At 40.5% G+C, this 11638-nt stretch overlaps 1 protein-coding gene across 1 annotated transcript in view; it reads right to left on the reverse strand.

Annotated features, from left to right (window-relative positions):
- PIGU (phosphatidylinositol glycan anchor biosynthesis class U) overlaps positions 1 to 11108 on the reverse strand; it is a 163262-nt gene extending 152154 nt beyond the window's left edge. Inside the window, exon 1 of the mRNA XM_007934579.2 lies at positions 10979 to 11108. Within this exon, the coding sequence (XP_007932770.1) occupies positions 10979 to 11108 (130 nt within the window). The remainder of the gene's footprint in view (positions 1 to 10978) is intronic.
- Between the last annotated feature and the right edge of the window lie 530 nt (positions 11109 to 11638).

Raw genomic sequence — 11638 nt, forward strand, 5'->3', positions numbered from 1 at the left:
GTGGCTGGTGGGTTTGAACCTCCAGCCTTCTGGTTAGCAGTCAAGTGCCTTAGGCACTATGCTACCAGAGCTCCTAAAATAACTTTGTTGTTGTTTGTCATCCAATAACTTTAGGTCCTATTAAATGTTTGAAGACCTTTAAAAAGAAATAAACATATGATTAAAAAAAAAAAAAAAAACCTTGAAAATAAGCCTTTTAAAATGTGGATCTTGCAATTACATACTCTGGACTTCATTATTTAAAAGCTCTACTGGGTTGTTTTATCATTTACACTTTTTCTCTTAGATAAAATCATATAAAATTTAACTATTTTATCAACACACTTCTTGATGTTTCATTTTAAATTATGTGAATTCGCATCAAACAGAAATAAAAGTGGGCTGCGTTCAGTAGTGCTTTGTTTATCCAAGGTCTCTTTCCTTTCCATATAAAATTAGTGATTGGTTTCTCCATGTCCTTAAAGAATGCTGATGGAATCTGGACCCGGATTGCACTGAATCTATAGATTGCTTTAGGCAGCACTGACATTTTTACAATGTTCCATCTTCTAACGATGAACATGGTATGTTCTTCCATTTATGTAGATCTCATAGTTTCTTGTAGTAGTGTTTTATAGTTTTCTTTGTATAGGTCTTTTTTGTCTCTGGTAAGGTCCACTCCTAAGTATTTTATCTTTTGGTAGCTGGTATAAATGATATTGTTGTCCTTATTTCCTTTTCAGAGATCCCCATTGATGTAGAAGAAGCCAACTATTTTTTGTATGTTGATCCTGTATCCTGCCACTATACTGAATCTTTCAATTATTTCCAGTACTTTTCTTGCCGAGTCTCTGGGATTTCCTATGCATAGAATCACATCATCTGCAAATAAGGATCACTGTACTTCTTCCTTACCAATATGGATACCTTTTATTTCTCTTTCTTGCCTATTGCCCTAGCTAGGGCTTCCAATACAATGTGGAATAGAAGTGATCACAAAGGGCATCTTTATCTGGTTCCTGTTCACAAGGGGAATGCTTTCAGTGTCTCTCTCAACAATAATGTTGGCTGTTGGTTTTGAGGGTATTCATATATATAAAAAAAAAACTTTTTTGTGTGATTTGTGATTTGTGTGAAATTTTACAAAGCAAAATTTTTTACATTTTTACATTCAATGATTCATACACATTTTACTTCATGACATTGGGCGTATATGCCTTTTATTATGTTGAGGAATTTCTCTTCTATACCTATTGTGCATTGTGTTTTTTATCAGGAGTGGGGTGGTGGGTTTTATTAAATGCATTTTTTTGCATCAATTGACATGATAATGTGGTTCTTTTCCTTTACTTTACTTATATGATGGATTACATTGTTTTTCTAATGTTGAATGATACAGGCATACCTGGTATGAATCCACCTGGTCATGATGTATTACTTTTTTGATATGTTGTTGGAGTCTATTGGCTAGAATTTTGCCGAAGTTTGTTACATCTATAATCATGAGGGATATTGGTCTGTAGTTTTCTTTTCTAGTGGAATCTTTCTTTGGTTTTTATATCAGTGTTATGCTTGCTTCATAAAATGAATTTGGGAGTAGTCTACCCTTTTCTGTGTTCTAGAATAGTTTGATTATGATTGGTGTCAGCTCTTCCATGAATGTTTGGAAGAATTCTCCAGTGAAGCAGTCTGAGCTGGGATTTTTTTTTGTTGTTGGGAGTTTGTTTGTTTGTTTTATGACTCTTCAATTTTTTCTTTTGTTATGGGTCTGTTTAAATTTTCTACCTCAGTGTATGTTAGTTTAAGTAGTGTGTTTCTAGAAATCTGTCCATTTCTTCCAGGTTTTCAAACTTGTTACAGTTCTTCATAGTATCCTGATACTATCCTTCTTATTTTGGTTGGTTCTGTTATGTTGTCCATTTCATTTCTTATTCATGTTACTTGCATCTTCTCCTTCTTTTCCTTTGTTAAATTTGTCAGTGGTTTGTCAATTTCATTAATCTTTTCAAAGAACCAACTTCTAGTCTTGATAATTCTTTCTATTGTTTTTGTTTTTGGTTTCATTTACTTCTGCTTGAATATTTATTATTTCTTTTCTTCTAGTGACTATGGCATGTTTTTTTGTTTGTTTGTTTGTTTGTTTTTGTTTTTATCCTGATCTTTTTCTAATTGTTGGAGATACTGGGTTAAGATGTTGATTTTAGCTATGCCTTTTTTTTTTTCCAATGTGTGTATTTACTGCTATAATTGCTCTCTGAGCACACTGCTTTTGGTATCCCCCAGAGATTTTGGTATGTCATGTTTTCATTCTTGTTTGATTCAAGGAATTTTTTATTTCTTCTATTACCCAGTAGTTTTTAAGGAGAGTGGTATTTAGCTTACATGTGTTTGCTTTCTTTTTCCTTAATATTCCAATTGTTGATTTCTAATTTTAAGTCTTTCAACTCTTAACTGGTAAGAATTCCATAAAGTATATATTCTGATTTAGTCACCTTGGTATACTTTTCCTAAAAGTGGTAATAAAAGCATATAATCCATTACAAGAGAAACTTGGCCTTTGAGATTCCTATATTAAATAGAAAGAGCCCTGGTGTTGCAGTGGATAAGGACTTGGTTGTTAACTGAAAGGTCAATGATTTGATCCTAGTAGCCACTCCAGGGGGAGCTCTCATAGTGTAGTGCCTAAGGCACTTGACTGCTAACCAGAAGGCTGACGTTCAAACCCCCAGCCACTCCTCGGAAAGAAAGTTGGACAATCTACTTCTATAGTAATACCGCCTCGGAAACCTAAGGAGGGGTCGCTATGAGTCGGGGCTGACTCTATGGCACATGACAACAACAGCAACTCCAGGGGAGAAATATGCAGCAACCTGCTTCAGTAAAGATTACAGCCTTAGAAACCCTATGGGGCAGTTCTACTCTGTCCTACAGAGTTGTTATGAGTCAGAATCAACTCAGCAATACACAACAATAGCATATCAAATAGGACATGCATTCAGCTTGTTCAAAAGTAGCAGTATTGCAAAAATGGCATGGCAACAGCATCATGTGACCTCCTCTAACTTCACAAGGGTGAAAGTGGATCTAGAACAACATCAACAGCCTAAGGCTGATTCTTATGAGGTACAGGTCAGACATGCTGCCACACTCCAACCCTTCCACCAATTCTGACATCAATCATCCCTCCCACTGCACTCTCTACTTTGATATTTCATTGCAATGCCCACGCAGAACTTATAGACAATACTCATGATTAAGGGGTTTATCAGGGAAGCAACAGGTTACAATTCACGTTCAGGAATGCTCAGGATACACTTCTTTGATCAGGACAGCCTCTCCTTGGTTGTGACCACAGGCATGCCTCTCTTTGGCACTTAGTGTCTTGGCCTAGCCTCTGCCCTGCTTGGGCAAGTGTTACAAAGCTCTTTTAACTCTGTGGATAGGTATACCACACTTCCCCAGGAAACCTCCTGCCCAAAGGCACTGCACTTTCTTGCTCCATGGGCCAGAAGGCCCATTGCTCCATCTCATGGTGGTCTCTTGGTTCTGCTGTCTCTGCTGCTACCGTCTCTCTGCCATCTTAGCAAAATGTTACAGCTCTTTATCTCTTGGGTTGAGAAGGTCCAGCGCAGGTCTCAGGTCCAAGGATACACTCTACTCCTGCTTCTTCTTCTCTCTTGATGGTAGGGAGATTCCCCCTTCCTGCCTCTAAGATGGCTCATTTTTTTCTCAGCAGAATGGCAAAACTGACCAGTCCCCATGTTAGGGCTATATACACATTATTTACACAGTCCCACCCCCACAAGGGTGCCATGTACCTTATTTACACATTTAGAAAGCTATCCGATCCCCTTGTTGGGCCACATGCACCTCACATGTACATAGTCCCACACAGTCATTTGGTGGGCATTATAAAGACTATGGCTGCTGTAGATGCTGTCGAGTCGGCTCCAACTCATAGTGGCCCTATGTACAACAGAATGAAACACTGCCCAGTCCTGTGCCAGTCCTTCTACACCTGAGCCCATCGTTGCAGCCACTGTGTTACTCCATCTCATTGAGAGCCTTCCCCTTTTTCTCTGACCCTCCACTTTACCAAGCATGATATCCCTCTCCAGGGAATGGTCCCTTCTGACAACATCACCAAAGTAGGTGAGAGAAGGTCTGGCCATTCTTGCTTCCAATGAGCATTCCGGCTGTACTTCCTCCAGGACAGATTTGTTTGTTCTTTTGGCAGTCCATTACTTCCAGTACTCTTCACCAACACCACAACTCAAAAGCACCAACTCTTCTTTGGTCGTCCTTATTCACTGTCCAGATTTCACATGCATCTGAGGCAACTGAAAATACCATGGCTTGGGTTAAGCGCACCTGAGCCTTCAAAGAGACAACTCTTCTCTTTAAGCACTTTAAAGAGGTTTTTTGCAGCCGATTTGTCCAGTGCAATATGTTATCTGATTTCCTGATTGCTGCTTCCATTGGTATTGATTGTGGAACCAAGTAATATGAAATCTTTGACAACTTCAATCTTTTCTCCCTTTATCATGATGCTGCTTGCTTATGTGTTACTATGAGGCTGGAGGTTATGCCATCGATATTTCAAATATAAGTAGGGTCACCCATGGTGGACAGGTTTCAGTGGAGTTTCCAGACTAAGACAGACTTGGAAGAATGAAGGGGCCATCCACTTCTCAAAGAACTGGCCAGTGAAAAGACTATGGCTAGAAGAGTCATATTAAGTAAAATTCACTACACCACAGACAGCATTATATTTCTAGCTGAGAGGGCCTAAGAAGAAGTGTCATTCCATTAGCAGTGAGTGAGTATACTCAGCACTTAGATCTCGGTTTTTAAAGAACATTCTACAATAAATGGAACTAAGGCTCCTTGGAGAAGTGGTAGCTTCCAAGTCAGGGCCAAGATATATATAACATAAACCTGGAGCATCTTTTGGTTAGAGAAAGTGATATAAATAAATAAATAAAAAGTGAAGTAGACATGTCAAAAGGATAAAAGAGTCAACCTGAAAGAAGTTCTAATGGCCAAAGTTGAAACAATTTGAGCAACAAAATAAAGCATTAGATTAGAACCTAAAGAATAAAATAAATATCTGCAAGTCCATAGTTGTTGTTGTTGTTATGTGCCGTCGAGTCGGACCCGACTCATAGCGACCCCTCCTTGGGTTTCCGAGGCAGTATCACTACGGAAGTAGGATTGCCCAACCTTCCTTTCGAGGAGTGGCTGGTGGGTTTGAACCGCCAGCCTTCTGGTTAGCTAGTCAAGTGCCTTAGCTACTATGCTACCAGAGCTCATAGTAATACAGATAAATGAATACATAAATAAATAAATGGGGAAGAAGAGACAACTTTTCCTTACAAAAACATTCCAACGAATCAATGGCAAAGGAATGAAGAACAAACATTTCACAAAAGAGGATATTCAAGGCCAACAAACACATGAAAGGATGTTCACAATCATTAGCCATCAGAGAGATGTAAATCAAAACTACAACGAAATACCATCTTTTCCCTACAAAAATAGCACTGATCAAAAAAACAGAAAACAACAAATGCTGGTGAAGTTACAGGGAGATTGGAACCCTGCTCTGCTACTGGTGGGATCCTAAACTGGTTCAACCACTATGGAAAATGGTATGGCACTTTCTCAAAAAGCTAGATAAAGATCCAGCAATCCTACTCCTAGATGTATATCCTCAAATTCACTGCCATGAAGTTGATTCTGACTCAAAGCAACCACCATTGAGTTTCCAAGGCTATAAATCTTTACAGACGTATATTGCCCCATCTTCCTTCCACAGAGTCACTGGTGGGTTTTAACTGCTGACTTTCCGGTTAGCCGTCAAATGCCTTATGCACTGTACCACCAGAGCTCCTTGGTGTATGCCCTAGAGAACTAATACTGGCACAAACATATGCACACCTATTGCAGCATTACGCACAACAGCAGGAATACAGAAATAATTTAACTGCCTATCAACAGATGAATGAATAAAAAAACTATGGTACATACACACAATGAAACACTAGGTAGCCATAAAGGATAATGTTAATTCTCAAAATATACTATAATGTGGATGAATCTGGAGGACATTATGCTAAGTGAAATAAGTCAATCACAAAAGGACAAATACTGTATGATCTATTATAAAAGTAGAAGAATAGGTATACATACAGAAAGCAACATTCTTTGATGGTTAACAGGGATGGGAAGGATGTAGGAGGGGGAATCACTTTCTAGGTAGTAGTCACTTGCTAGTTTTGGTGATAAGTAAAGCAACAGTGGGAGCACTGGTGGCACAGTGCCTAAGGCATTTGACTGCTAACCAGAAAGCTGGTGGTTCAAATCCACCAGCCACTTCTCGGAAGGAAGACTGGGCAATCTACTTCTGTAATGGTACCACCTCAGAAACCCAAGGAGGGGTCACTATGAGTCGAATCGAGCTGATGGCAATGAGTTTGGTTTGGATTTGGGAAGCAATGGTTAGTAAGCGTGAAGTCAGTACAACTTGACCAAGGTAAAAGATGATATTAAGAAGTACACAAGAATAAGGAACAATTATGGTAAAAGTGACAACTTATACACTTTTGAAAAAACAGTAATAACAACCAAAAACTATGTGTGGCTATATAGGCAAATACATACACTTCTATATGTACAGGTAAACACATATGAATATATGGGTATGCATGTATAAGTGTTTCTATAGGGACATGCATATCCATGTTTGTGTATGCTGCATAAATATTCATATTATAAAATAAAGCACACAGAAGGCACCCAAACCAAACCAGTTATGAATATTTCCTAGACAAAATCAACACCTCACGGGATTGGGTTACTGGGTTTGAGAGTTTAGGACCACAGTCTTGGGGGGAAACTTGGTCAACTGGCATAAATAGCTCATAAAGATAATGTTCTACACCCTCGTTTGGTGAGTAGTATCTAGGGTCTTAAAAGCTTGTGACCAGCCATCTAAGACACAACTATGGATCTCTATACATCTGGAGCAAAAGAGAAAGAAGGAAACCAAAGACTCAAAGAGGAAATTAGTCTATAGGACAGTAGTCTACATAAACCATGACTTTACCTACATTGAGACTAGAAAACTAGATGGTGCCTGGCTACTATTGGCAACCATTCTGAATAGGGACACAAAAGATGGTTCTGGAGAGAATGGGAGGAAAAAAATTGTGAAACAAAATTCAAATGCCTAAAAGAGGCCAGACTTACTGAACCAGTAAGAGCAGAGGAACTCAGAAGACTATTGCCCTGGGGCATCCTTTGAACTTGAAACTCAAACCATTCCCTGGGGTCATCTATCAGTCAAAAGACAGAGTGGCTCATAAAATCAATAACATCACCCACGAGCATGTGCACCTCGAAAACAGTATCACCCACCAGTATATACTCCTTAAAACAATCAACTAAATGAGACCTAATGACCAACATTAGGTTAGCAGTCAAGTGCCTTTAGGCACTATGCTACCAGAGCTCCTCCTAATATATTACACTGAGAAGGGTACATCATCTCAGTGATACTCTTCCCCAAAATCAGTTACCTCAATCTAACCATAAGAAAATATCAGACAAACCCAATTTGAAGAATAAGTCTACAAAATTATCTGACAAGCACTCTTCAAAAGTGTCAAAGTCATAAAAGAGAAGGAAGGGCTGTAGAATTGTCCCAGATCAGAGAAGATAAGGAGATATGACAGTATACGCAAAATGGGAACAGAAAAAGGACAACAGTGAAAAAAAACTGGTAAAATCCAAGTAACTATAGTTTAATTAACAGTACTATATCAATGAGGAGCTCTGGGGTAGCATAGTACCTAAAGGCACTTGACTGCTAACCAGAAGGCTGCAGGTTCAAACCCACCAGCCATTCCTCGGAAGGAAGATGGGGCAATCTACTTCTGTAGTGATACTGCCTCGGAAACCCAAGGAGGGGTCACTATGAGTCGGGGCCAACTCAACAGCACATAACAACAACAACTATATCAATGTTATTCTTTCAATTCTGATCATTTTACTACAGTTATGTAAGATGTTAACATTAAGGGAAATTGATGAAGTATACATGGGATCTCTCCGTACTGTCTTCGCAACTCTCCTGTAAGTCTAAATTTATTTCAAAGTTTACAAAAAAGGTAGTAGTATCCAGTCTCTGGATCCAGCTACAAACCTGCAGGCAATGCAGAGAGCAGAGGAACATGTCGAACTGTACCATGAATATACAGTCAGGAAAAGAGACTCTACAAGTCAAATGGTCTGGGTTTTTCAACAGAAAAATACTAAAGGAAAGAAAGAGACAGAGATGGACAGAGACCATATTTTTAAGAGATTTAAAAGACATAAAAACATTGTTTAAGGGAAAGACTAAACTACAGTGTTTAGGAATATTCATTGTGTGATTAAACTTTTTTAAAATGCAGACATCATTACTTAAAAGTCAGGAAAATGGTTACTTATGAGAAAGGGAGAGGGCAATAGCTAGGATGGAGCAAATGGAAGAGGCTTCTGGAATGGGTAGGAAAGTTCTGATTTTTGACTTGGATGATGGCTACAAATGTTCACTTTATAATTCACTGAGCAGTACATTTGTTCTGTGTAGTTTTCTGATTCTATATGTTATTATACAATAAAAGATTTAAAAAAAAAAAAAAGTAGTGGTATCAGAAGTGTTGCTACTGACCTGACCTTGACTCTCATTAGAGATGGGTTTCCAGATAAGCACCAATAGCTTGAGCTCTGCCCTAAACTCAAGAAATTAAATCCATACTAATTCCTAACCTTTGAGGTCAAAGGCCGAAGACCAAAATATAGCAAAAAGGTTCCATTATTACTAACAGACTTCTATACAAGATGGTACAGAATGGACCCTAATGGAACAGCCATACCCAAACCCTGCCAGCTCTTCACTTAAGACATTACTAGTTATGTGACCTTGGGCAGATGACTTAATCTCTCTGTATATCAATTTTCTCATCTATAAAATGGGGCTAATAAGGGTATATAAGAGTTCCTGGGTGTACAAACAAAAGGCTGGCAGTTCAAATTCATCCAGCAGCTCTGCTAGAGAAAGCCCTGGCAACCTGCTTCCATCGACATTACAGCCAAGAAAACCCTATAGGGCAATTCTACTCCGTCACATGGAGTCACTGTGAGTTGGAATCGACTAAACGGCACCCAACAGCAGTACTCTTAATAGAGAGAGGAGTGCCTAACACTGCCTTAGGTTTTCTGGTACCCAGAAGAAAGCAGGAATAAAGTGGTTTAATTTCAGTCCAGTAAATAATTATATTCAAAGATATCAAGTCCAATCTCTTAGTATGAATTACTGAGAAACCTGGGCAAGCCGCTTATTTCTCTAAATCTCAGTTTCCTAGACTGTAAAATGGAAAAAATAACAGTATCTATCTCACAGAATTACTGTGAAGATTAAATGAGAAAGAGCATATAAAAGGCTAGGAGCTCTGGTAGCATAGTGCCTAAGACACTTGACTGCTAACCAGAAGGCTGGCAGTTCAAACCCACCAGCCACTCCTCGGAAGGAAGGTTGGCAATCTACTTCTGTAGTGATACTGCCTCAGAAACCCAAGGAGGGCTCACTATGAGTTGGGGCCGACTTGATGGCACATAACAACAACAACAATATAAAAGGCTTACCAATATATTATTTAAAAGACCTTAGCTCTATTCATAAAACACCCATTTAATAAGCCATCCCCCATTCCAAAAGGACTATAGGATAACATCAAAATTCAATGACATGAAGGGGACTTCTGGGGTGCTGGTAATGTTCTGATTCTTGACCTGCTCATGTTCAGTACAAAAATTCATTGAACTCTACACTCATTACATATGCATTGCATGTATATTATGTTGTTGTTGTTAAGTGCTGTGGAGTCGGACCACAGCGACCCTTTCTATGGGTTTCTGAGGCAGTATCAGTACAGAAGTAGATTGTTCAACCTTCCTTCCAAGGAGCGGCTGGTGGGTTTGAACCACCAGCCTTCTGGTTAGCAGTCAAGTGCCTTAGGCACTACACTATCAGAGCTCCTACGTGTATTATACTTAAGTAAAAAGTTTTTTGGGTTTTATTTGTTTGTTTTGAGTTTCTAATTCTGGCTCCAACATAACCCCACCCAATTACTCACTTACACCAGGCAGATGTTTCCCGTCCTTGAACACTTCTTTATCCTGTTTATCTTCTGCTACCTAGAACTCCCCTTCCATCTAATCTCCTTTTCCCAGCCCTACATCCTTCAAGAGTCAGCTCAAATTCTGCATCTTTAGGAAACTGGAAGAGACAGTTTATTCAGGGTCAATGACGCCAAGAAAGAACCGGGTGGACACAGGAAGTACACTTTTGTTACATGATTCTATCTGCTTGTATGTTTCCCCACCAGCCTGTGGCTCCTCCAACCCAAGCTGTGTCTCATTGTAAATACTAGTATAAAACAATGTTTGATGAAGAATTTAAAGAAATAAGGAACAACAGGAAAAACTGCATTGCAAACTCCAGAGTGAGAAGAGTTGGCTAAACACATTCATCATACTTCCCTAGTTTAGGTAAGCCTTGTCCCCTTCAACCCGGCCGGACTCGCATCTCATCCCCTATCTCAGGGATTGGCGATTCCGCGTCAAATACCAACCACCTCTGAAAATCCCACTCCACCCAGAACCACCTCCTCCAAACCAATCCTTCCATGGGCCACGCCCCTAAACTCTGGACCCTCAACGGGACACGCCCCCTCAGAGCCCCACCCCTCAGGTGGTTTGGCCCCCAGAACCTTCGCCTCACAATCCCGCCCCACACACTCTCCCCTCAGCAGCCCCGCCCTCGCTAATGACCCCAGTTGGGGATCAGTTCCCTCAAAATCGCACGCTTGAGGCCGCTGCTCCAGCCTCCCATTCACAGAAGGAGAGACAGCACAAGCGGGGCCTGGCCGCCTACTCGAGCCAGTGGCCTCACCTCTCTTCCAAGAGCTAAGTGGGGACACCACCTCCACCCGCTCAGAAATGAACTCGGCGAGGCTGGACCGGAACAAGGCCGCCCGCACGGTCACAGCTACCACCAGCACCAGGGCCAAGGGAGCCGCCATGATAGCTGGGGCGGGCGCGCAGGCGGGGAGGAAAAAGCGAGGCGGAACAGCCTCGCAGCCTACGCCCCACCTCCTGTAGTCCTGCGGTTCGGCGCCAGCCGCAGCTGCTGCTAAAGCACCCACACTGGGAGACTAACATTCCCAGGAAGCATTGCGGCGAGGCCGGCCGGGACGACGGGAAGCGCGGCGGCTCAAGTTTTTTTAAACTATTTGGTGACGCCGCCTTCGAAAATTGGTGAAGTGTGAAGCCGCGCGGGAGCTAATAGAGCTGAAAGCGGATGGAGAACAATTTTCTTCCTGGAATTGTGTGCGAATTTAAAAGCTAGTTCACTGTTATGTGTCTATTTCTTGTAAAATGTTTCCCTTAAAATTGATTCATTCATTTATTCTGCAATTGTTTATTGAACTCCAGTTTTATGCTATGGTGTTATATTGTATTCTGAGTACATATTTTGGAGTAGTAGACAAACTTACTAGCTTTATAACCTTGAATTGTACTGGAGTTGGCTGGTACAGGCTTACTTTAGACG

The sequence above is a fragment of the Orycteropus afer genome, unplaced genomic scaffold (assembly GCF_000298275.1).
Source record: "Orycteropus afer afer isolate SDZICR_OR568_19922 unplaced genomic scaffold, OryAfe1.0 scaffold00020, whole genome shotgun sequence".
Lineage (NCBI taxonomy): Eukaryota > Metazoa > Chordata > Mammalia > Tubulidentata > Orycteropodidae > Orycteropus > Orycteropus afer.